Raw genomic sequence first — 26,881 nt, 5'->3', positions numbered from 1 at the left:
GTGGCGGCAGGAGATGACTGGAGTATCTGACACAGAGTACAGACGGGGAAATCAGTCAATGGGTGTGATGAGTGAGAATGAGTGAAAAGTGGGAGTGTCTTACACCTTCTGAAAATCTATATCTTTAACACTGATTGCATTTCTGTCGATTTGTATGTGAGCTTATTGAAAACTTAAACGGTATTCTGCAAGCACAAGTATTATTTACAGATTCGTGTTGACTGTCCCTCATGCTTCTCCGACTTCTCAATTATTTCACCCCATACTATGGACTCCATAGAGTTACATACAGTTGAATTAAGTCTAATATCTTGCCACCCTGCAATCCTTTGGCACAATACTTGTTTCTGAAGTTGATTGGAAAATTATGATTTGTTCTTTCTCTCATTGACCTTATTTCATAGTTTCTTAGATTGCATATGATCTGGACCTGGTGTATTTTCTACTGTCATTCACACTTACTTGTTTTTATCCTCCCTTCCCTTTGGTCCACTGATATGCACTTCATCCTTGCTTTTGTGTATTCATCTCAATATTTCTACCATTTGTTCAAACACAAGTCTTCATTCATCCACAAGTGCACACAGCCCTTCACTGACTATCCTCTCATTTCTTATGAATACATTTCCCCTGGGTTTGTCCACAGTCAATTCATCAATATACATTTTTTCTATGCATGTTGGAAAACTTCAGAGACTTATTCCACAGGATCACGCCAGGGCCTGGAGTGAACCTTTGGCTTAGTATTTTGAGTACTGCCTCGGGTCAGAGGATGGGATGTCCCAGAGTGTCTCAATGGAGGGTCCAAATTCTGGTTCTGAATTCTGGGTTGACATCCACGTGTGCACATGTATCCAGTGGATTCCCCATACTCCGCATGGTTTATGAGAGCCTATAATACACTCCTGTTGTCTTGGACTGATCAATCTGTCAATTGGTATGTTTATGGCCCTGGAAGGAATGCTCAAGACGCCATTTGTCAGACTGTTAAAAATCCTGCAAATCCTCCCATTCGTTCGCACTATTCTCTCCAAGCGAATAATAGGAAGATATGGAAAGAGCAACCTTATGACCAAAGGCTGCAATTATATCATGGCAGTTTGGCAGTTGCCATGTCAAAATTGGATTTCAAATGCTAACATAGCAATTTACAATGATAAATGCTGACAAACAGCTTCACCTAAATTGTTAGTCAATCTCCCATTATCTTTTACGCAGCGACCAAATGGTTCAGTTTATTGCCGCTTTGCATCCCGAACATTCCATCGACCCTCTATTCATTCCTTTGTCTCCCACCCACGAAGTGACATCATAATTTCTACCTCTTTTCATCTGAAGTGCCTTGTTTTATGCACTCAGACCATCAATTTTATAATGCAAGTCTCAAAATAAATGGTGGATAGGAATTTAGAATTAACAAAAAGCAAAGAGGACTTTCCGCTCGCTTGTCCTAGTTTTTGAGAATTGCTTAAAATAGAGATATGTTGTCGAAGCTTTTCATTTTGCACTCATCAGGACAACACGCAGGAATAACCAATGTAAGGGAAAACAACATCTTATACTTCATTGTTCAATACAAGTATTGGGATTCCGACAGTTCCACGCGCTATAAGATTGACTTTATGGTCAACCTCGTAAATAGGGCCCGAGCCATTTGCTCACCATGCAAGCTTGATGCTGAAATAGGGTGAATCAATGAAATCCTGTGTGACATTGGTGACCCTGATCAGATCATTTCTCACTGGAAATCACGGAAACATAGAAACGTACGTAAGGCCATTATTTGTGGCCCTGAGAAATGCCCAGTCTACCTCAAATTACCCTGGAGGTAATGTATCCCAAAACATTGATCAACAGGTAAAGTTCGCTATGCAGTAGCAACACGCATGGTGTTCACCACTAACCTGATGCTGCTGTCAAGGCAAACATCATCCTGCCTATCACACAAGTGAGTTGTGTGATGTATGAATTTCAATGCCAGTGTGATGCTTAGTATTTCGGCTGTATATCCCAAAGACTGGTGAATTGTCCCTTCCACTGTTTGCAGCAGGCAACGTACAGGACGTAACCAACCAGCCCTAGGTTGCAAAGCTCAGAACACAATGTCCAACATTAGATGTGATTCTGCAATTGGACAACATTTGCTAAATAATCCGCAGTGTGCTAAGAATTACACTGACAACTAATTGAAGATTGTCAGTCGGGCTCACAGTGTGGCGCATTTGTGTGTACTGGAAGCTACATATCTTATTACGCAGGTTTCTGTTCGGTGCACACAGAATGAACATGTACACACATTGCCGCTGTTTCAGCCATTTGCTGGTTCATTCCTCAGAGAAATGCCTTGACCAACCACAGTCAAGCTGCCTGGTTTAAATTTCAAACAAAGCTTGACAGTTAACTGTCAGTCACCATAAACTGGTGCATGCTCCATGGCAAAGCCTCTACCAATCAGATTTCACTTGCCAACCAATCAGCACTCTGTTCTCATACAGAATAAGTTGTTGTTTCCCCTTACATTGGTTATTCTTGCCTGTTGGCCTGATGAGTGCAAGAACAAAAGCTTCCACAATATGTCTCTATTTTTAGCAGTTCTCAAGTTCTGTACTACCACATGACTATTTGTCCTGGTTTGCTCAGTGCAACTCACCCAAAGTCAGTGAAATAACTGTGAAAGATTGACCGCTGTTACCTGCAAATTACGTCCAGGGCAAATTGAGTTTCCACTCTCAACGCTAGTTTAGAAAAAAAATTGCACTGGAAGCTGGTTGTGCCAAAATAGTGGCTTTATTGCCAGGATAAATTAATCACCATTGTAATTGCAGGCCTCTCCGGAGGATCCAAATCTTAAAGTGCTTCATTTGGGCAATAAGGACAAGATTCGGCAAGTTTACTTTACGAAGAAAATGACTATTGCACCCAAATATAACTAACAAATGGGCCTATATATTTTAAAATGCCAATTTTGGTCGCCACATTACCAAAAGGATGTGGATGCTTTGGAGAGGGTGCAGAGGAGATTCACCAGGATGTTGCCTGGTATGGAGGGCGCTTGCTATGAAGAGAGGTTGAGCAGATTAGGATTATTTTCATTAGAAAGACAGAGGTTGAGGGGGGACCTGATTGAGGTGTACAAAATCATGAGAGGTATAGACAGAGTGGATAGCAAGAAGCTTTTTCCCAGAGTGGGGGATTCAATTGCAAGGGCACACGAGTTCAAAGTGAAAGGGGAAAAGTTTAGGGGGGATATGCGTGGAAATTTCTTGACGCAGAGGGTGGTGGGTGCATGGAACGCTTTGCCAGCGGAGGTGGTAGACGCGGGCACGATAGCGTCTTTTAAGATGTATCTAGACAGATACATGAATGGGCAGGAAGTAAAGAGATACAGACCCTTAGAAAATAGGCGACAGGTTTAGAGAGAGGATTTGGATCGGCGTAGGCTTGGAGGGCCGAAGGGCCTGTTCCTGTGCTGTAATTTTCTTTGTTCTTTGTTCTTAATTTCAGTCATTTAAAATCTCACAGGTGCAGGATTGATAGTGTCATTTAAAATGCTTACTTTTTGTGATAAATCCATTTTCTGCTGTATGAATCAAACTGCAACTGTTTCCACTCTTAAATATCTAATCGAACATTTTAAGGCAGTTTTATTAAAAATACATTTGAAATCCCTGACCGATTTGTTGGCTCATGGCAGATTTTGCGTTTGGGGATTGGCAAACGAATTTGAGCGGAAACCCGAGAACAAAATCTCAAAACATCCAATTTCGTTCGGAGCGCAATGAGGCAAAATTGGGGATAAACCCATCTATTTGCTCTCCCCATGAATTCCTACAATGCGGAATCTCTACCCCAATGGGGTGACAAGATGTTGACATTAGGAAGTCCAATTATGCAGAATGATAAAGGTACAGAGTAAGATTATAATGGACGTGCTGCTAAGAGTCCTTGCTACTTCCTATTATGTTACACACCAGTGTTTTAAACATTCCTCCTTAAATTCCCTAACCCTCCTTCCGCCTCCATTCGAAACTATTTACAATTCCTACAGTTTTATTCACCATTATCCTGTTACCATCAGCATTATTCTAAATTGCAGTTTTTCTCCCGGCTAAAGCTGGTGCTCGTGGGATCTCAGTCCCACATCCACCCGGACGGAAGTTTTTGATCACAGTTTCAGATGAGATTGATTTTGTGACATTCCCTTTGGAATCGGGGATATCCCGGATATCCCAAACCCTGTTGCAGCTCCCCCTCAGCCCTCTCAGTGTGACCCGTTCTGTTTACAAACTCTCCTCCCTTTCGGAAATGACAAAACTCGTCACTTTCCCTGAGGCACTTTCACTTTCGATGTAATTGACACAAGGTTCATTTCCACAGAGAAACTGACACGGACACTTTCCCGGGAGGGAGACAAGAAAGAAATGATGAAAGAAAAGGGAGCGGGATCACTTTGGGACTCAGAGTCGAAGCAGATTAAATTTTCTTTCAAACAAACTCTGAAAATGACCGCAGAAAAGAGCCCAGAAATGACAAACTTCTTCCACTTAAAGAGCAGATTCTCCGACAGGTGAATCCGAGCGGAGACATTCGGCATCAAGCGGTGATCCTGGGCTGTGACCCGGGGTCTCTGCAATGTCCAACCTGCGAAGTGTGAAAAGGAAAAGCGCCATGTGAGCACACCGGGGAGAGAGTGGATTTAAAAGGGAATCGCTCTTTCTGGAGCCGAATGTCAGCATTAAAAGCCGCGGCACCGGATTACCGCTGTCAGTGTCTCTCTAAACCCGGATTATAAAATACATGTTCACACTCCCCCCAATACAGACTCTCCCTTCATGCCCCGGTGATCTGAACCCACACAACATTGAACTGGAATCGAGAGCTGGTTCAATGTTTTTCTACCGGGGATTTTCCAGTCGCTGGCTCTGGACTCTCCAGATTTTCGATTCCTTACATCAAAAAGAAATAGCACAAACTCCAAAAATCCTGCAGAATATTTTCACTTTTCGAATGTAATGCCACACATTAAATCCGACAGCATGGCAGTGTCAGTGAGAGTTCCCAGCAGAATCCAGCCGCACTCTCACACCATTCAGCAACACAGACGGTCGCTCCTGGATCAGAATCGGCTGCAATTCCACTTTCACAGTTTAAGTCAGTGAACAAGAAGCGTTTTGGCGCTGAACATCGAAGCCGTCGGTTACTCGTCCTTCAGATCAGTGTTTTACTCTGGGTCGCTTGGGATGGCTTTCCCCAGTGTTTGGAGATTTTGGATGGTGTTGGTCTTGTTGCCCGGGACCCTGAGTCTGGGCTGTGAGAGGTTGCAGTTACAGCAAGTTCTCAACACAGAGACTCTGAGCAAACTGAATGAAATGGTGAGTTTAAAACACATTCAGAACCATAACCGGACCACACAGGGTTTGTTTGTTGTGAAAAGCCATATCAGGAGAAATAGTTTGCAGTTTATAATTTTGCTAATTAATAGTCAGTGATTCTGTAGTATTTCAGTTTCTGGGGCTGATTGTAACAGTGATTGTTATCTCCTCTCAGGGCGGTCCCTTTCCTCGACAGTGTGTAAAACAGAGGCTCTCGCTGAAAACCAAGCCCTTGAACCTGATGAAACTTTCGAAGGGATTCGAGGTGAGTGAACACTGGGTTTATTTTATTCGAACTGGAGTTTTATTGAGAGTATGAGTAAGATCATCAACCTGATCAGAAATTTCAACACCAGGAAATTTAAATCCAGTGTTTTCCGCCCATTGGTGTGAGAATGACAGCAGAACTACTCAGTCATTCACTCACTAACTACATCACTCACAATGACAGCACTTACTTTCTCCTTAATTCTAACAGTGGAGGAACGGCGATATACTCCCAAGTCAGGATGGTTTGTAGCTTGGAGGGGAACACGCAGGTGATAGTGTTGCCAAGCAGCTGCTGTGGTAGAGGTTGCAGCTTTGGAAAGTGCTGTCTAAGAATTGTTGGTGATTTGCTGCAGTGCATCTTGTACAAGTTACACACTGCAATGCTGGTGGAGGGAGAGAATGTTGAAGGTGTTGGATCAGGTGTCAATAAATTGGGCTGCTTCATCCTGGATGGTGTCGAGCATCTTGAGTGTTGTTGGAGCTGCACTCATCCAGGCAAGTGGAGAGTATTCCATCACATTCCTGACTTGTGCCTTGTAGGTGGTGGACTGGCATTGGGGAGTCAGGAGGTGAATTACTCCCGCAGAATTACCAGCCTCTGAGCTGCTCTTGTTGCCACAGTATTTATATGACTGGTCCTGTTAAGTTTCTGGTCAATGATAACCCTCAGGATGTTGATAGTGGGAGATTCAGTGATGGTAATGTTGTTGAATATCAAGTGGAGATGGTTAGATTCTCTCTTGTTGGAGATGGTCATTGCTTGGCACTTGTGGTCATGAATGTTACTTGTCACTTATCAGCCGAAGCCTGAATGTTGTTCAGCTCTTGCTGCAGGTGGAGATGAACTGCTTGAGTACCTGAGGAGTCACGGTTGGTACTGAATAACGTCATCAGTGAACATTCCCACTTCTGAGCTTCTGATGGTGGGAAAGTCATTGATGAAGCGGCTGAAGATGGTTAGGTCTGGGACATTAACCTGTGAAACTCCTGCAGCGATGTCCTGGGGCTTCGATGTTTGGCTGTCAACAACCACAATCATCTTCATTTGTTCTAGGTATGACTCCAATCAATGAAGAGTTTACCCCCTGATTCCCATTGACTTCAATTTTGCTAGGGCTCTTTGATGCCACACTCAGTCAAATGCTGCCTTGATGTCAAGTCAGTCACTCATCTTACCACTTGAATTCAGCCCTTTTGTCCATGTTTGGACCAAGGCTATTATGAGGCCTGGAGCTGGATAGCCCTGTTGGAACCCCAACTGTGCATCAGTGAACAGGTTATTGCTGTGTAAGTGCCACTTGATAGAACTGTTGACCACACCCTCCAGCACTTTGCTGATGATCGAGAGCAGACTGATGGGATGGAAATTGGCCAGATTGGATTTGTACTGTCTTTTGTGCACATGACACACCTGGGCAATTTTCTGCTTTGTTGGGTAGATCGCAATGTTGTAGCTGTACTGGAAAAGCTTGGCTAAGGGTGCAGCTTATTCTGGAGAACAAGTCTTCAATTCTACTGCCAGGATGTTGTCAGGCCCTATAGCCTTTGCTGTATCCTGTCCCTTCAGCCATTTCTTGAAATCACGTGGAGTGAATTGAATTGGTTGAAGATTTGCATCTATGATGCTGGGGACCTCACGAGGAGGCCAAGATGGATGCAAATACTTTAGCCTTGTCTTCTGCACTAATGTTCTGGGCTCCCCCAACATTGACACTGGGGATGTTTGTGGAGCCTTTTCCCCCTGTTAGTTGTTTAATTGTCCACCACCATACACAACGTGATGTGGCAGGGCTGCAGAGCTTTGATCTGATCCATTGGTGTGGGATCTCTTAGCTCTATGGCATGCTGCTTCCGCTGTTTAACATGCATGTTGTCCTGTGTGGTAGCTTCACCAGGTTGATATCTCATTTTTAGGTATCCCTGGTGCTGCTCCTGGCTTGCTCTCTTAAACTCCTCATTGAACCAGGTCTGATCCTCTGGCTTGATGGTGATGGTCGAGTGAGGGATATGTCAGGCCATGCAGTTACAGAGTGTGATTGAATACAATTCTGCTGCTGCTGATGGCTCACAGTGCCTCATGGATGCCCAGTTTTCAGCTGCTAGATCTGTCCTGAATGTATCCCATTTAGCACCGTGGTAGTGCCATTGCACACAATGGACAGTATCCTCAGAGTGAAGACAGGACATCACCTCCATAAGGACTATGTGGTACTCACTCCTACCAATACTGTCATGGACAGATGCATCTGCAACAGGTCGCTTGGTGAGGATGATGTCAGGCAAACTTCCTTTTTCCTGGATCATCACCACTTGCTGCAGGCCCAGTCTGGATGTTACATCCATCAGGACTGGACCAGCTCGGTGAGTAGTGCTGCTACTGAGCCACTCTTGGTGATGGGCATTGAGGTTCTCCACCAAGAGTACATTCTGTGCCATTACGACCCACACTGCTTCCTCAAAGTGGTGTTAAACATGAAGGAGTGCTGATTCATCATCTGAGGGATATACATGCATTGGAAGCAGTTCAGCAAATGCTCTCTGGGCTGTTTCCGAGGATGAAAGGGTTGTCTTATGAGGAAAGGTTGAGGAGGTTGGGTCTATACTCATTGGAGTTTAGAAGAATGAGAGGTGATCTTATTGAAACATATAATATTCTGAGGGGGCTTGACAGCGTAGATGCTGATAGGATGTTTTTCTTCATGAGATAGACGAGGGGGCACAATTTTAAAATAAGGAGTCTCTTTTTAAGATGGAAACGAGGAGGTCTTTCTTCTCTCAGAGGGTCTTTAATATTTGGAATTCTCTTCCCCAGAGAGCAGTGGTGGGTGATTCACCGAACATATTCAAGGCTGAGTTAGACAGATTTTTGATCTACAAGGGAGTCAAGAGATATGGGGGTGGTGCTGGTTAAGGGAGGAAAGTGGAGTTAATGTCACAATCGGATCAGCCATGATCTTATTGTGTGGCAGAGCAAGTTTGATTGTCTGAGGGAGGTTTTAGGTGGTAATCAGCAGGTGATTTCCTTGCCCATGTTTGGCCTGATGGTGTAAGAATTCATGGGGTCTGGCATCAATGTTGAGGACACTCCCTCCCCACTGTTTAATACTGTGCAACTAACTCTGCTGGCTGTATCTTGTCCCATTTCGATGATGATGGAGTAGTCTGGGACAATGGCTCTATGGCATGATTCAGTGAGTATGAATCTGCCAGGCAAACCTGTGCAGTCTGTGGGACAGTTCTCTTTATTTTGGCACAGGTCCCCAGATAAGTAGTAAGGAGGATTTTGTAGGGTTGACTGGTCAGAGTCTGCCATTGTCATTTCTGGTGCTGTGGTCAATCTGTCCAGTTTTATTCTTATTCAACTTTTCTACAGTGGTTTGATACAACTGAATGGCTTGCTAGGCCCTTTCAGAGTCGGGTCTGGAGTCACATATAGGCCAGACCAGGTAAGGACAGTAGATTTGGCATTGATGAAATAGATGTGTTTTTATTGACAATCCAATAGTTTCATGGTAACCATAAATGAGACTAGCTTTTAACTGCAGATTTAATAATTATATTTAATTTCCACCAGCCACTCTGGTGGGATTTGGACTCATGTCCCCAGAGCTTTTTCCTGGCGTCTGAATTAGTATTCAAGTAACATTATCAGTACACCAGTGTCCCCTAATCATTCTTTTAACCATTTCACACCCTCCATCTATGTTAACCATGAATCTTGTCAAATTACCTTGCTTCTCATCATCTCACTTCCTCTAATTATCTAAACTCACCCATTCATCTTACACAATGTAACAATCTGCCTCCCTCTAACCATCTCACTCCTGAGCTACAGTGATTGGCTGTGTGGTTTGCACCATCAGGGCAGGTTAAGTCATCGAATCATTGAATGGTACAGAAGAGGCCATGTGGCTCATCATGCTTGTGCAGGCTCTTTGAATGAATTATCCAATTATTCCCACTCCCCTCACTATTTCCCATAGCCATGCAAACCTTTCCTCTTCAACTATTTACTCAATTTCCCTTTCAAACCTATTATTGAATTTTTTCACCATCAATTCAGCAAATCCGTATACAGATATTTTGAAGATCTACATACACAACAATCACCACACCTCCCTCAGCAATCCTTTCTGCTACTTGATCGAATAACTCAATCAAGTTAGGCATCATGATTTTACCTTAACAAATTTTTACTGGTTGACATTTACTAAGTCATATTTTGGTAAGTGACAATTCCTTTTACCTTGGAAAAATACTGTCGACAAACTTCCCGCCACCCATGAAGGGCGAACTGGCCTGTGGTTGTCAAGTTTACCCTCTTTCTTTTTTGAACAGGCAGAAAACTTCCAGTCCTTTGGCATCACTCTCACATCTGAGGAGGACTGGAAAATTGTGGCCAGAACTTCCATTATTTCAGCACTTACTTTCCTCAGCAACCTGCGACATATTCTATCCAGACTGCGTGACTTTCCTACGTAGAGTGCCACCAATCTTTTAACTACCTCCTCTGTATCTATTTTCACCCTATCCAATTTTTCTTCTACCTCCACCTCTGCCAAACACCCATCTTCACTGTGATATTCGAACCATCCTATTTAGTGAAGACACGTGCAAATTAATCATTTAGATCCTCAGCTGTACCCCCTGCTCCAGAAGAAAATTGCTTTTCCGGCCACTAATTACTACCCCTTCTTTCCCTTTACATGCTTGTAAAAGATTTGTAGCTTCCCTTTTTTGTTTGCAGCTAGTCCATTTTTTATGCACTCTGCCCCTCATTTCTTTGATAGTTCTTCTCTGCACTGTTTATATTCAGCTTCGTTCCCCACGTTATTATGAGCCTAATATTTATGAGAAGCCTTCCTTTTCACTATCTATTTGAGCTCTCTATCCACGGTGCTCGAATTTTGCATGTCCTTACTTTCTGCTTCAGAGGAATGAGACCAGTCTGTATCCAAGATGTCTTCACTATTAAAGCCTCCCGTTGCTTATTTACTGTTGACCTATTCCTTGTTCCTTTCCATAACTACTTTAAACCGAAAAGGTATAAGACCCCCTCTAATGTTATTGTGTCTATTGTGCACAGGCCCAGGACAGCATCCAGATTGTCCATCAAACCCTGCGTCACATCAACAAGATCTACAGCATGAACCTGGGTTCAGTCACATGGCCCCGAGACAAGGTGGAAAACTTTCGTCTTCTCCTCGATCGGCAACTCGGAGAGATGGAAGAATGTGTCTGGAAATTGAGATCAGAGTCCAAGCCCAGGAGCAACACTGCCATTCACAAATACTTCAGGAAACTGGAAAAGTTTCTCAAACAGAAGGTGGGACAATTGGTATTTTCTGTGTAATTACTAGCATGTAGTTCATTTCACCCCATTTAAATCTATTGATTCTCTAATGGATTTTCCCGAATATTTCCTTCCTTCAGATATTCAGTGACTGTGCCTGGGAAATAATCCGCACTGAGACCAGAGCCTGTTTACAACAGATCCTTGTTATAACAGCAAAAATCAGAAGAAGAAACTGAAGACTTTCCAAAGACATGTTTCAGTACAGACTGGAAAAAATAAATATTTATTTTAAATGCCTTAAATGTATAACTACATATATTTTATTTAACAGTATTTATTTTATTTAATATTTTAATTTAATTGGATTGCTGTAATGATGCCATTGGCAGCAAAATGACCGATAGAGAACAGTGACTGGCTTAATATTGTTTCATATTTAATTATTTATTTTAATTTATTGATATTTATTGCTGTGATAATTTCCTGTGATGAAATGCTAAAGGGCTCATTATGGGGAGTCTGGTTTTGAATGCACTATTGGGCTTTCAAGGGTGTAGGTTTGCAGATCAATGAACTCTGAGTCACACTGACCTTTACAATTCTGCTCTCCAAAGAGCCCAAACTACAATCCATCTCAATTCATCCTAATTCATTGATATTTATTGTTGTGATTTGTTCACAGCATGAAATGTTACAGTGTTATACAATGTGTAAAGTGAGTTTAAAAATTAACTTATTGATATTTATTAAGAGTTGTGGGATAGACAATGTTTTTGTAAACTGGAAATCTTTTATACTGAATGAACATATGTTGGTGTAAATAAATTGTTTTCAATAATTCACAATTACAAGAATAATATCTATTTCTCATTTGTGTTGATCAGTTTTCCATACTCACTATAAATGCTCTGGATTTTCCTCCTTGCTGTCTATTACTGATACAATCTCTGCTCAAGTCTCCTCTCTCTGCTGTCTGATTTTCCCTCACTGCTCAAAGCTGTCAATCCATTTCAAACCCAATTTTCCTGATTTTCCACTCTTTTCTCATTGTTATTATTTACAGATTCGTGTTGACTGTCCCTCATGCTTCTCCGACTTCTCAATTATTTCACCCCATACTATGGACTCCATAGAGTTACATACAGCTGAATTAAGTCTAATATCTTGCCACCCTGCAATCCTTTGGCACAATACTTGTTTCTGAAGTTGATAGGAAAATTATGATTTGTTCTTTCTCTCATTGACCTTATTTCATAGTTTCTTAGACTGCATATGATCTGGACCTGGTGTATTTTCTACTGTCAGTCACACTTACTTGTTTTTATCCTCCCTTCCCTTTGGTCCACTGATATGCACTTCATCCTTGCTTTTGTGTATTCATCTCAATATTTCTACCATTTGTTCAAACACAAGTCTTCATTCATCCACAAGTGCACACAGCCCTTCACTGACTGTCCTGTTAGTTCTTATTAATACATTTCCCCTGGCTTTGTCCACAGTCAATTAATCAATATACATTTTTTCTCTGCATGTTGGAAAACTTCAGAGACTTATTCCACAGGATCACGCCAGGGCCTAGAGTGAACCTTTGGCTTAGTATTATGATTACTGCCTCGGGTCAGAGGATGGGATGTCCCAGAGTGTCTCAACGGAGGATCCAAATTCTGGTTCTGAATTCTGGGTTGACATCCACGTGGGCACATGTACCCAATAGATTCCCCATACTCCGCATGGTTTATGGGAGCCTATAATACACTCCTGTTGTCTTGGACTGATCAATCTGTCAATTGGTATGTTTATGGCCATGGAAGGAATGCTCAAGACGCCATTTGTCAGACTGTTAACCATCCTGCAAATCCTCCCATTAATTTGCACTATTCTCTCCAATGGAATAATAGGAAGATATGGAAAGAGCAACCTTATGACCAAAGGCTGCAATTATATCATGGCAGTTTGGCAGTTGCCATGTCAAAATTGGATTTCAAATGCTGACATAGCAATTTACAATGATAAATGCTGACAAACAGCTTCACCTAAATTGTTAGTCAATCTCCCATTATCTTTTACGCAGCGACCAAATGGTTCAGTTTATTGCCACTTTGCATCCCGAACATTCCATAGAACCTCTATTCATTCCTCTGTCTCCCACCCACGAAATAACATCATAATCTCTACCTCTTTTCATCTGAAGTGGCTTCCTTTATGCACTCAGACCATCAATTTTATAATGCAAGTCTCAAAATAAATGGTGGATAGGAATTTAGAATTAACAAAAAGCAAAGAGGACTTTCCGCTCGCTTGTCCTAGTTTTTGAGAATTGCTTAAAATAGAGATATGTTGTCGAAGCTTTTCATTTTGCACTCATCAGGACAACACGCAGGAATAACCAATGTAAGGGAAAACAACATCTTATACTTCATTGTTCAATACACGCATTGGGATTCCTACAGTTCCACGCGCTATAAGATTGACTTCATGGTCAACCTCGTAAATTGGGCCCGAGCCATTTGCTCACCATGCAAGCTTGATGCTGAAATAGGGTGAATCAATGAAATCCTGTGTGACATTGGTGACCCTAATCAGATCATTTCTCACTGGAAATCACGGAAACATAGAAACGTGCGTAAGGCCATCATTTGTGGCCATGAGAAATGCCCAGTCTACCTCAAATTACCCTGGAGGTAATGTATCCCAAAACATTGATCAACAGGTAAAGTTCGCTATGCAGTAGCAACACGCATGGTGTTCACCACTAACCTGATGCTGCTGTCAAGGCAAACATCATCCTGCCTATCGCACAAGTGAGTTGTGTGATGTATGAATTTCAATGCCAGTGTGATGCTTAGTATTTAGGCTGTACATCCCAAAGACTGGTGAATTGTATCAAACAACATGTCCCTTCCACTGTTTGCAGCAGGCAACGGACAGGACGTAACCAACCAGCCCTTGGTTGCAAAACTCAGAACACAGAGTCCAACATTAGATGTGATTCTGCAATTGGACAACATTTGCTAAATAATCCGCAGTATGCTAAGAATTACACTGACAACTAATTGAAGATTGTCAGTCGGGCTCACAGTGTGGCGCATTTGTGTGTACTGGAAGCTACATGCCTTATTACACAGGGTTCTGTTGGTTGCACACAGAATGAACATGTACACACATTGCCGCTGTTTCAGCCATTTGCTGGTTCATTCCTCAGAGAAATGCCTTGACCAACCACAGTCAAGCTGCCTGGTTTAAATTTCAAACAAAGCTTGACAGTGAACTGTCAGTCACCATAAACTGGTGCATGCTCCGTGGCAAAGCCTCCACCAATCAGATTTCACTTACCAACCAATCAGCACTCTGTTCTCAAACAGAATAAGTTGTTGTTTCCCCTTACATTGGTTATTCTTGCCTGTTGTCCTGATGAGTGCAAGACCAAAAGCTTCCACAATATGTCTCTATTTTCAGCAGTTCACAAGTTCTGTACTTACCACATGACTATTTGTCCTGGTTTTCTCAGTGCAACTCACCCAAAGTCAGTGAAATAATCGTGAAAGATTGCCCGCTGTTACCTGCAAATTACGTCCAGGGCAAATTGAGTTTCCACTCTCAACGCCAGTTCACAAAAAAGATTGCACTGGAAGCTGGTTGTGCCAAAATAGTGGCTTTATTGCCAGGATAAATTAATCACCATTGTAATTGCAGGCCTCTCCGGAGGATCCAAATCTTAAAGTGCTTCATTTGGGCAATAAGGACAAGATTCGGCAAGTTTACTTTACGAAGAAAATGACTATTGCACCCAAATAAAACTAACAAATGGGCCTATATATTTTAAAATGCCAATTTCAGTTATTTAAAATCTCACAGGTGCAGGATTGATAGTGTCATTTAAAATGTTTACTTTTTGTGATAAATCCATTTTCTGCTGTATGAATCAAACTGCAACTGTTTCCACTCTTAAATATCTAATCGAACATTTTAAGGCAGTTTTATTAAAACTACATTTGAAATCCCTGACCGATTTGTTGGCTCATGGCAGATTTTGCGTTTGGGGATTGGCAAACGAATTTGAGCGGAAACTCGAGAACAAGATCTCAAAACATACAATTTCGTTCGGAGCGCAATGAGGCAAAATTGGGGATAAACCCATCTATTTGCTCTCCCCATGAATTCCGACAAAGCGGAATCTCTACCCCAATGGGGTGACAAGATGTTGACATTAGGAAGTCCAATTATGCAGAATGAGAAAGGTACAGAATAAGATTATAATGGACGTGCTGCTAAGAGTCCTTGCTACTTCCTTTTATGTTACCCACCAGTGTTTTAAACATTCCTCCTTAAATTCCCGAACCCTCCTTCCGCCTCCATTCGAAACTATTAACAATTCCTACAGTTTTATTCACCATTATCCTGTTACCATCAGCATTATTCTAAATTGCAGTTTTTCTCCCGTCTAAAGCTGGTGCTCGTGGGATCTCAGTCCCACATCCACCCGGACGGAAGTTTTTGATCACAGTTTCAGATGAGATTGATTTTGTGACATTCCCTTTGGAATCGGGGATATCCCGGATATCCCAAACCCTGTTGCAGCTCCCCCTCAGCCCTCTCAGTGTGACCCGCTCTGTTTCCAAACTCTCCTCCCTTTCGGAAATGACAAAACTCGTCACTTTCCCTGAGACACTTTCACTTTCGATGTAATTGACACAAGGTTCATTTCCACAGAGAAACTGACACGGACACTTTCCCGGGAGGGATACAAGAAAGAAATGATGAAAGAAAAGGGAGCGGGATCACTTTGGGACTCAGAGTCGAAGCAGATTAAATTTTCTTTCAAACAAACTCTGAAAATGACCGCAGAAAAGAGCCCAGAAATGACAAACTTCTTCCACTGAATGAGCAGATTCTCCGACAGGTGAATCCGAGCGGAGACATTCGGCATCAAGCGGTGACCCTGGGCTGTGACCCGGGGTCTCTGCAATGTCCAACCTGCGAAGTGTGAACAGGAAAAGCGCGATGTGAGCACACCGGGGAGAGAGTGGATTTAAAAGGGAATCGCTCTTTCTGGAGCCGAATGTCAGCATTAAAAGCCGCGGCACCGGATTACCGCTGTCAGTGTCTCTCTAAACCCGATTATAAAATACAGCCCCAATACATGTTCACACTCCCCCCAATGCAGACTCTCCCTTCATGCCCCGGTGATCTGAACCCACACAACATTGAACTGGAATCGAGAGCTGGTTCAATGTTTTTCTACCGGGGATTTTCCAGTCGCTGGCTCTGGAGTCTCCAGATTTTCGATTCCTTACATCAAAAAGAAATAGCACAAACTCCAAAAATCCTGCAGAATATTTTCACTTTTCGAATGTAATGCCACACATTAAATCCGACAGCATGGCAGTGTCAGTGAGAGATCCCAGCAGAATCCAGCCGCACTCTCACACCATTCAGCAACACAGACGGTCGCTCCTGGATCAGAATCGGCTGCATTTCCACTTTCACAGTTTAAGTCAGTGAACAAGAAGCGTTTTGGCGCTGAACATCGAAGCCGTCGGTTACTCATCCTTCAGATCAGTGTTTTACTCTGGGTCGCTTGGGATGGCTTTGCCCAGTGTTTGGAGATTTTGGATGGTGTTGGTCTTGTTGCCCGGGACCCTGAGTCTGGGCTGTGAGAGGTTGCAGTTACAGCAAGTTCTCAACACAGAGACTCTGAGCAAACTGAATGAAATGGTGAGTTTAAAACACATTCAGAACCATAACCGGACCACACAGGGTTTGTTTGTTGTGAAAAGCCATATCAGGAGAAATAGTTTGCAGTTTATAATTTTGCTAATTAATAGTCAGTGATTCTGTAGTATTTCAGTTTCTGGGGCTGATTGTAACAGTGATTGTTATCTCCTCTCAGGGCGGTCCCTTTCCTCGACAGTGTGTAAAACAGAGGCTCTCACTGAAAACCAAGCCCTTGAACCTGATGAAACTTTCGAAGGGATTCGAGGTGAGTGAACACTGGGTTTATTTTATTCGAACTGGAGTTTTATTGAGAGTATGAGTAAGATCATCAACCTGATCAGAAATTTCAACACCAGGAAATTTAAATCCAGTGTTTTCCGCCCATTGGTGTGAGAATGACAGCAGAACTACTCAATCATTCACTCACTAACTACATCACTCACAATGACAGCACTTACTTTCTCCTTAATTCTAACAGTGTAGGAACGGCGATATACTCCCAAGTCAGGATGGTTTGTAGCTTGGAGGGGAACACGCAGGTGATAGTGTTGCCAAGCAGCTGCTGTGGTAGAGGTTGCAGCTTTGGAAAGTGCTGTCGAAGAATTCTTGGTGATTTGCTGCAGTGCATCTTGTACAAGTTACACACTGCAATGCTGGTGGAGGGAGAGAATGTTGAAGGTGTTGGATCTGGTGTCAATCAATTGGGCTGCTTCGTCCTGGATGGTGTCGAGCATCTTGAGTGTTGTTGGAGCTGCACTCATCCAGGCAAGTGGAGAGTATTCCATCACATTCCTGACTTGTGCCTTGTAGGTGGTGGACTGGCATTGGGGAGTCAGGAGGTGAATTACTCCCGCAGAATTACCAGCCTCTGAGCTGCTCTTGTTGCCACAGTATTTATATGACTGGTCCTGTTAAGTTTCTGGTCAATGATAACCCTCAGGATGTTGATAGTGGGATATTCAGTGATGGTAATGTTGTTGAATATCAAGTGGAGATGGTTAGATTCTCTCTTGTTGGAGATGGTCATTGCTTGGCACTTGTGGTCATGAATGTTACTTGTCACTTATCAGCCGAAGCCTGAATGTTGTCCAGCTCTTGCTGCAGGTGGAGATGAACTGCTTGAGTACCTGAGGAGTCACGGTTGGTACTGAATAACGTCATCAGTGAACATTCCCACTTCTGAGCTTCTGATGGTGGGAAGGTCATTGATGAAGCGGCTGAAGATGGTTAGGTCTGGGACATTAACCTGTGAAACTCCTGCAGCGATGTCCTGGGGCTTAGATGTTTGGCTGTCAACAACCACAACCATCTTCATTTGTTCTCGGTATGACTCCAATCAATGAAGAGTTTACCCCCTGATTCACATTGACTTCAATTTTGCTAGGGCTCTTTGATTCCACACTCAGTCAAATGCTGCCTTGATGTCAAGTCAGTCACTCTCATCTTACCACTTGAATTCAGCCCTTTTGTCCATGTCTGGACAAAGGCTATTATGAGGCCTGGAGCTGGATAGCCCTGTTGGAACTGCATCAGTGAACAGGTTATTGCTGTGTAAGTGCCACTTGATAGAACTGTTGACCACACCCTCCAGCACTTTGCTGATGATCGAGAGCAGACTGATGGGATGGAAATTGGCCAGATTGGATTTGTACTGTCTTTTGTGCACATGACACACCTGGGCAATTTTCTGCTTTGTTGGGTAGATCGCAATGTTGTAGCTGTACTGGAAAAGCTTGGCTAAGGGTGCAGCTTATTCTGGAGAACAAGTCTTCAATTCTACTGCCAGGATGTTGTGAGGCCCTATAGCCTTTGCTGTATCCTGTCCCTTCAGCCATTTCTTGATATCACGTGGAGTGAATTGAATTGGTTGAAGATTTGCATCTATGATGCTGGGGACCTCACGAGGAGGCCAAGATGGATGCAAATACTTTAGCCTTGTCTTTTGCACTAATATTCTGGGCTCCCCCAGCATTGACACTGGGGATGTTTGTGGAGCCTTTTCCTCCTGTCAGTTGTTTAATTGTCCACCACCATACACAACTGGATGTGGCAGGGCTGCAGAGCTTTGATCTGATCCATTGGTGTGGGATCTCTTAGCTCTATGGCATGCTGCTTCTGCTGTTTAACATGCATGTTGTCCTGTGTGGTAGCTTCACCAGGTTGATATCTCATTTTTAGATATCCCTGGTGCTGCTCCTGGCTTGCTCTCTTAAACTCCTCATTGAACCAGGTCTGATCCTTGGGCTTGATGGTGATGGTAGAGTGAGGGACATGCCAGGCCATGCAGTTACAGAGTCTGATTGAATACAATTCTGCTGCTGCTGATGGCTCACAGTGCCTCATGGATGCCCAGTTTTCAGCTGCTAGATCTGTCCTGAATGTATCCCAATAAGCACCCTGGTAATGCCATTGCACACAATGGACAGTATCCTCAGAGTGAAGATAGGACATCATCTCCATAAGGACTATGTGGTACTCACTCCTACCAATACTGTCATGGACAGATGCATCTGCAACAGGTCGCTTGGTGAGGGCGATGTCAGGCAAATTTTCCTTTTTCCTGGATCATCACCACTTGCTGCAGGCCCAGTCTGGATGTTACATCCATCAGGACTGGACCAGCTCGGTCAGTAGTGCTGCTACTGAGCCACTCTTGGTGATGGGCATTGAGGTTCTCCACCAAGAGTACATTCTGTGCCATTACTACCCACACTGCTTCCTCAAAGTGGTGTTAAACATGAAGGAGTATTGATTCATCATCTGAGGGATATACATGCATTGGAAGCAGTTCAGCAAAAGCTCTCTAGGCTGATTCCTAGGATGAAAGGGTTGTCTTATGAGGAAAGGTTGAGGAGGTTGGGTCGATACGCATTGGAGTTCAGAAGAATGAGCGGTGATCTTATTGAAACATATAATATTCTGAGGGGGCTTGACAGCGTAGATGCTGACAGGATGTTTTTCTTCGTGAGATAGACAAGGGGGCACAATTTTAAAATAAGGAGTCTCTTTTTAAGATGGAGACGAGGAGGTCTTTCTTCTCTCAGAGGGTCTTTAATATTTGGAATTCTCTTCCCCAGAGAGCAGTGGTGGGTGATTCACCGAACATATTCAAGGCTGAGTTAGACAGATTTTTGATCTACAGGGGAGTCAAGAGATATGGGGGTGGTGCTGGTTAAGGGAGGAAAGTGGAGTTAATGTCACAATCGGATCAGCCATGATCTTATTGTGTAGCAGAGCAAGTTTGATTGTCTGAGGGAGGCACTAGGTGGTAATCAGCAGGTGATTTCCTTGCCCATGTTTGGCCTGATGGTGTGAGAATTCACGGGGTCTGGAGTCAATGTTGAGGACACTCCCTCCCGACTGTTTACGACTGTGCAACTAACTCTGCTGGCTGTATCTTGTCCCTCTGCGATGATGATGGAGTAGTCTGGGACAATGGCTGAATGGTATGATTCAGTGAGTATGAATCTGCCAGGCCAATACTTGAGCAATCTGTGGGACAGTTCTCTTTATTTTGGCACAGGTCCCCAGATAATAGTAAGGAGGATTTTGCAGGGTTGACTGGTCAGAGTCTGCCATTGTCATTTCTGGTACTGTGGTCAATCTGTCCAGTTTTATTCTTATTCAACTTTTCGACAGTGGTTTGATACAACTGAGTGGCTTGCGAGGCCCTTTCAGAGTCGGTTCTGGAGTCACATATAGGCCAGACCAGGTAAGGGCAGTAGATTGGGCATTGATGAAATAGATGTGTTTTTAATGACAATCCATTAGTTTCATGGTAACCATAAATGAGACTAGCTTTTAACCGCAGATTTAATAATTAAATTTAATTTCCACCAGCCACTCTGGTGGGATTTGGACTCATGTTCCCAGAGCTTTTTCCTGGCGTCTGAATTAGTATTCAAGTAACATTATCAGTACGCCAGTGTCCCCTAATCATTCTTTTAACCATTTCACACCCTCCATCTATGTTAACCATGAATCTTGTCAAATTACCTTGCTTCTCATCATCTCACTTCCTCTAATTATCTAAACTCACCCATTCATCTTACACAATGTAACAATCTGCCTCCCTCTAACCATCTCACTCCTGAGCTACAGTGATTGGCTGTGAGGTTTGCACCATCAGGGCAGGTTAAGTCATAGAATCATTGAATGGTACAGAAGAGGCCATGTGGCTCATCATGCTTGTGCAGGCTCTTTGAATGAATTATCCAATTATTCCCACTCCCCTCACTATTTCCCATAGCCATGCAAACCTTTCCACTTCAACTATTTACTCAATTTCCCTTTCAAACCTATTATTGAATTTTTTCACCATCAATTCAGCAAATCTGTATACAGATATTTTGAAGATCTATATACACAACAATCACCACACCTCCCTCAGCAATCCTTTCTGCTACTTGATCGAATAACTCAATCAAGTTAGGCAACATGATTTTACCTTAACAAATTTTTACTGGTTGACATTTACTAAGTCATATTTTGGTAAGTGACAATTCATTTTACCTTGGAAAAATACTGTCGACAAACTTCCCGCCACCCATGAAGGGCGAACAGGTCTGTGGTTGTCAAGTTTACCCTCTTTCTTTTTTGAACAGGCAGAAAACTTCCAGTCCTTTGGCATCACTCTCACATCTAAGGAGGACTGGAAAATTGTGGCCAGAACTTCCATTATTTCAGCACTTACTTTCCTCAGCAACCTGCGACATATTCTATCCAGACTGGGTGACTTTCCTACGCAGAGTGCCACCAATCTTTTAAAGACCTCCTCTGTATCTATTTTCACCCTATCCAATTTTTCTTCTACCTCCACCTCTGCCAAACACCCATCTTTACTGTGATATTCGAACCATCCTATTTAGTGAAGACACGTGCAAATTAATCATTTAGATCCTCAGCTGTACCCCCTGCTCCAGAAGAAAATTGCTTTTCCGGCCACTAATTACTAACCCTTCTTTCCCTTTACATGCTTGTAAAAGATTTGTAGCTTCCCTTTTTTGTTTGCAGCTAGTCCATTTTCTATGCACTCTGCCCCTCATTTCTTTGATAGTTCTTCTCTGTACTGTTTATATTCAGCTTTGTTCCCCACGTTATTATGAGCCTAATATTTATGAGAAGCCTTCCTTTTCACTATCTATTTGAGCTCTCTATCCACGGAGCTCGAATTTTTGCATGTCCTTACTTTCTGCTTCATAGGAATGAACCCAGTCTGTACCCAAGATGTCTTCACTATTAAAGCCTCCCGTTGCTTATTTACTGTTGACCGATTCCTTGTTCCTTTCCATTACTACTTTAAACCGAAAAGGTATAAGACCCCCTCTAATGTCATTGTGTCTATTGTGCACAGGCCCAGGACAGCATCCAGATTGTCCATCAAACCCTGCGTCACATCAACAAGATCTACAGCATGAACCTGGGCTCAGTCACATGGCCCCGAGACAAAGTGGAAAACTTTCGTCTTCTCCTCGATCGGCAACTCGGAGAGCTGGAAGAATGTGTCTGGAAATTGAGATCAGAGTCCAAGCCCAGGAGCAAGACTGCCATTCACAAATACTTCAGGAAACTGGAAAAGTTTCTCAAACAGAAGGTGGGACAATTGGTATTTTCTGTGTAATTACTAGCATGTAGTTCATTTCACCCCATTTAAATCTATTGATTCTCTAATGGATTTTCCCGAATATTTCCTTCCTTCAGATATTCAGTGACTGTGCCTGGGAAATAATCCGCACTGAGACCAGAGCCTGTTTACAACAGATCCTTGTTATAACAGCAAAAATCAGAAGAAGAAACTGAAGACTTTCCAAAGACATGTTTCAGTACAGACTGGAAAAAATAAATATTTATTTTAAATGCCTTAAATGTATAACTACATATATTTTATTCAACAGTATTTATTTTATTTAATATTTTAATGTAATTGGATTGCTGTAATGATGCCATTGGCAGCAAAATGACCGATAGAGAAGAATGACTGGCTTAATATTGTTTCATATTTAATTATTTATTTAAATTTATTTATATTTATTGCTGTGATAATTTCCTGTGATGAAATGCTAAAGGGCTCATTGTGGGGAGTCTGGTTTTGAATGCACTATTGGGCTTTCAAGGGTGTAGGCTTGCAGATCAATGAACCCTGAGTCACACCTACCTTTACAATTCTGCTCTCCAAAGAGCCCAAACTACAATCCATCTCAATTCATCCTAATTCATTGATATTTATTGTTGTGATTTGTTCACATAATGAAATGTTACAGTGTTATACAATGTGTAAAGTGAGTTTAAAAATTAACTTATTGATATTTATTAAGAGTTGTGGGATAGACAATGTTTTTGTAAACTGGAAATCTTTTATACTGAATGAACATATGTTGGTGCAAATAAATTGTTTTCAAAAATTCACATTTACAAGAATAATATCTATTTCTCATTTGTGTTGATCAGTTTTCCATACTCACTATAAATGCTCTGGATTTTTCTCCTTGCTGTCTGTTACTGATACAATCTCTGTTCAAGTCTCCTCTCTCTGCTGTCTGATTTTCCCTCACTGCTCAAAGCTGTCAATCCATTTCAAACCCAATTTACCTGATTTTCCACTCTTTTCTCAACTTCATATCCACACTCCAAATGAGAGAGGATTAAGCCTGAGGTGTTAGAAGAACAAAGAACAAAGAGAATTACAGCACAGGAACAGGCCCTTCGGCCCTCCAAGCCTACGCCGATCCAGATCCTCTATCTAAACCTGTCGCCTATTTTCTAAGGGTCTGTATCTCTTTACTTCCTGCCCATTCATGTATCTGTCCAGATACATCTTAAAAGACGCTATCGTGCCCGCGTCTACCACCTCCGCTGGTAATGCGTTCCATGCACCCACCACCCTCTGCGTAAAGAACTTTCCACAGATATCCCCCCTAAACTTTTCCCCTTTCACTTTGAACTCGTGTCCCCTTGTAATTGAATCCCCCACTCTGGGAAAAAGCTTCTTGCTATCCACCCTGTCGATACCTCTCATGATTTTGTACACCTCAATCAGGTCCCCCCTCAACCTCCGTCTTTCTAATGAAAATAATCCTAATCTACTCAACCTCTCTTCATAGCTAGCGCCCTCCATACCAGGCAACATCCTGGTGAACCTCCTCTGCACCCTCTCCAAAGCATCCACATCCTTTTGGTAATGGGGCGACCAGAACGGCACGCAGTATTCCAAATGTGGCCGAACCAAAGTCCTATACAACTGTAACATGACCTGCCAACTCTTGCACTCAATACCCCGTCCGATGAAGGAAAGCATGCCGTATGCCTTCTTGACCACTCTATTGACCTGCGTTGCCACCTTCAGGGAACAATGAACCTGAACACCCAAATCTCTCTGTACATCAATTTTCCCCAGGACTTTTCCATTTACTGTATAGTTCACTCTTGAATTGGATCTTCCAAAATGCATCACCTCGCATTTGCCCTGATTGAACTCCATCTGCCATTTCTCTGCCCAACTCTCCAGTCTATCTATATTCTGCTGTATTCTCTGACAGTCCCCTTCAGTATCTGCTACTCCACCAATCTTAGTGTCGTCTGCAAACTTGCTAATCAGACCACCTATACTTTCCTCCAAATCATTTATGTATATCACAAACAACAGTGGTCCCAGCACGGATCCCTGTGGAACACCACTGGTCACACGTCTCCAATTTGAGAAACTCCCTTCCACTGCTACTCTCTGTCTCCTGTTGCCCAGCCAGTTCTTTATCCATCTAGCTAGTACACCTTGGACCCCATGCGCCTTCACTTTCTCCATCAGCCTACCATGGGGAACCTTATCAAACGCCTTACTGAAGTCCATGTATGTGACATCTACAGCCCTTCCCTCATCAATCAACTTTGTCACTTCCTCAAAGAATTCTATTAAGTTGGTAAGACATGACCTTCCCTGCACAAAACCATGTTGCCTATCACTGATGAGCCCATTTTCTTCCAGATGGGAATAGATCCTATCCCTCAGTATCTTCTCCAGCAGCTTCCCTACCACTGACGTCAGGCTCACCGGTCTATAATTACCTGGACTTTCCCTGCTACCCTTCTTAAGCAAGGGGTCAACATTAGCAATTCTCCAGTCCTCCGGGACCTCACCCGTGTTTAAGGATGTTGCAAAGATATCTGTTAAGGCCCCAACTATTTCCTCTCTCGCTTCCCACAGTAACCTGGGATAGATCCCATCCGGACCTGGGGACTTGTCCAGCTTAATGCCTTTTAGAATACCCAACACTTCCTCCCTCCTTATGCCGACTTGACCTAGAGTAATCAAACATCTGTCCCTAACCTCAACATCCGTCATGTCCCTCTCCTCGGTGAATACCGATGCAAGGTACTCGTTTAGAATCTCACCCATTTTCTCTGACTCCACGCATAACTTTCCTCCTTTGTCCTTGAGTGGGCCAATCCTTTCTCTAATTACCCGCTTGCTCCTTATATATGAATAAAAGGCTTTGGGATTTTCCTTAACCCTGTTTGCTAAAGATATTTCATGACCCCTTTTAGCCCTCTTAATTCCTCGTTTCAGATTGGTCCTACAATCCCGATATTCTTTCAAAGCTTCGTCTTTCTTCAGCCGCCTAGACCTTATGTGTGCTTCCTTTTTCCTCTTAGCTAGTCTCACAATTTCACCTGTCATCCATGGTTCCCTAATCTTGCCATTTCTACCCCTCATTTTCACAGGAACATGTCTCTCCTGCACGCTAATCAACCTCTCTTTAAAAGCCTCCCACATATCAAAAGTGGATTTACCTTCAAACAGCTGCTCCCAATCTACATTCCCCAGCTCCTGCCGAATTTTGGTATATTTGGCCTTCCCCCAGTTTAGCACTCTTCCTTTAGGACCACTCTCGTCTTTGTCCATGAGTATTCTAAAACTTACGGAATTGTGATCACTATTCCCAAAGTAGTCCCCTACTGAAACGTCAACCACCTGGCTCGGCTCATTTCCCAACACCAGGTCCAGTATGGCCCCTTCCCGAGTTGGACTATTTACATACTGTTCTAGAAAACCCTCCTGGATGCTCCTTACAAATTCTGCTCCATCTAGACCTCTAACATTAAGTGAATCCCAGTCAATGTTGGGAAAATTAAAATCTCCTATCACCACCATCCTGTTGCTCCTACAGCTTTCCATAATCTGTTTCCATATTTGTACCTCTATCTCACGCTCGCTGTTGGGAGGCCTATAGTACAGCCCCAACATTGTTACCGCACCCTTCCTATTTCTGAGTTCTGCCCATATTGCCTCACAGCTCGAGTCCTCCTTAGTGCCTTCCTTCAGCACAGCTGTGATATCCTCTTTGACCAGTAATGCAACTCCTCCCCCCCTTTTCCCTCCCTCTCTATCCCGCCTGAAGCATCGGTATCCTGGGATATTTAGTTGCCAATCATGCCCTTCCCTTAACCAAGTCTCAGTAATAGCAATAACATCATACACCCAGGTACTAATCCAAGCCCTAAGTTCATCTGCCTTACCTACTACACTTCTTGCATTAAAACAAATACACCTCAGACCACCAGTTCCTGTTAAACAGGAAAGGGCAAAATAAAGCCATCAATTGGAAATGGACGGAGAAAAGGAATGGGTGGCGGCAGGAGATGACTGGAGTATCTGACACAGAGTACAGACGGGGAAATCAGTCAATGGGTGTGATGAGTGAGAATGAGTGAAAAGTGGGAGTGTCTTACACCTTCTGAAAATCTATATCTTTAACACTGATTGCATTTCTGTCGATTTGTATGTGAGCTTATTGAAAACTTAAACGGTATTCTGCAAGCACAAGTATTATTTACAGATTCGTGTTGACTGTCCCTCATGCTTCTCCGACTTCTCAATTATTTCACCCCATACTATGGACTCCATAGAGTTACATACAGTTGAATTAAGTCTAATATCTTGCCACCCTGCAATCCTTTGGCACAATACTTGTTTCTGAAGTTGATTGGAAAATTATGATTTGTTCTTTCTCTCATTGACCTTATTTCATAGTTTGTTAGACTGCATATGATCTGGACCAGGTGTATTTTCTACTGTCATTCACACTTACTTGTTTTTATCCTCCCTTCCCTTTGGTCCACTGATATGCACTTCATCCTTGCTTTTGTGTATTCATCTCAATATTTCTACCATTTGTTCAAACACAAGTCTTCATTCATCCACAAGTGCACACAGCCCTTCACTGACTATCCTCTC

General features: G+C 42.9%; 2 protein-coding genes across 2 annotated transcripts; both read left to right on the top strand.

Annotated features, from left to right (window-relative positions):
- The first annotated feature begins 5,240 nt into the window (after positions 1 to 5,240).
- LOC137347906 (interferon alpha-B-like) lies at positions 5,241 to 11,174 on the top strand. The gene is made up of 4 exons (XM_068012952.1): positions 5,241 to 5,372; positions 5,548 to 5,637; positions 10,729 to 10,968; positions 11,076 to 11,174. The coding sequence occupies exons 1-4, from the start codon at positions 5,241 to 5,243 to the stop codon at positions 11,172 to 11,174; spliced, it is 561 nt and encodes a 186-aa protein (XP_067869053.1).
- Positions 11,175 to 16,521: 5,347 nt separating this feature from the next.
- Positions 16,522 to 22,452, top strand: LOC137347905 (interferon alpha-B-like). The gene is made up of 4 exons (XM_068012951.1): positions 16,522 to 16,653; positions 16,829 to 16,918; positions 22,007 to 22,246; positions 22,354 to 22,452. Exons 1-4 carry the CDS (start codon positions 16,522 to 16,524, stop codon positions 22,450 to 22,452), a joined length of 561 nt encoding a protein of 186 aa, XP_067869052.1.
- The last annotated feature ends 4,429 nt before the right edge of the window (positions 22,453 to 26,881 follow it).

This window comes from Heterodontus francisci, chromosome 33, assembly GCF_036365525.1.
Source record: "Heterodontus francisci isolate sHetFra1 chromosome 33, sHetFra1.hap1, whole genome shotgun sequence".
NCBI lineage: Eukaryota > Metazoa > Chordata > Chondrichthyes > Heterodontiformes > Heterodontidae > Heterodontus > Heterodontus francisci.
This window is presented reverse-complemented; position numbering and strand designations above follow the sequence as displayed.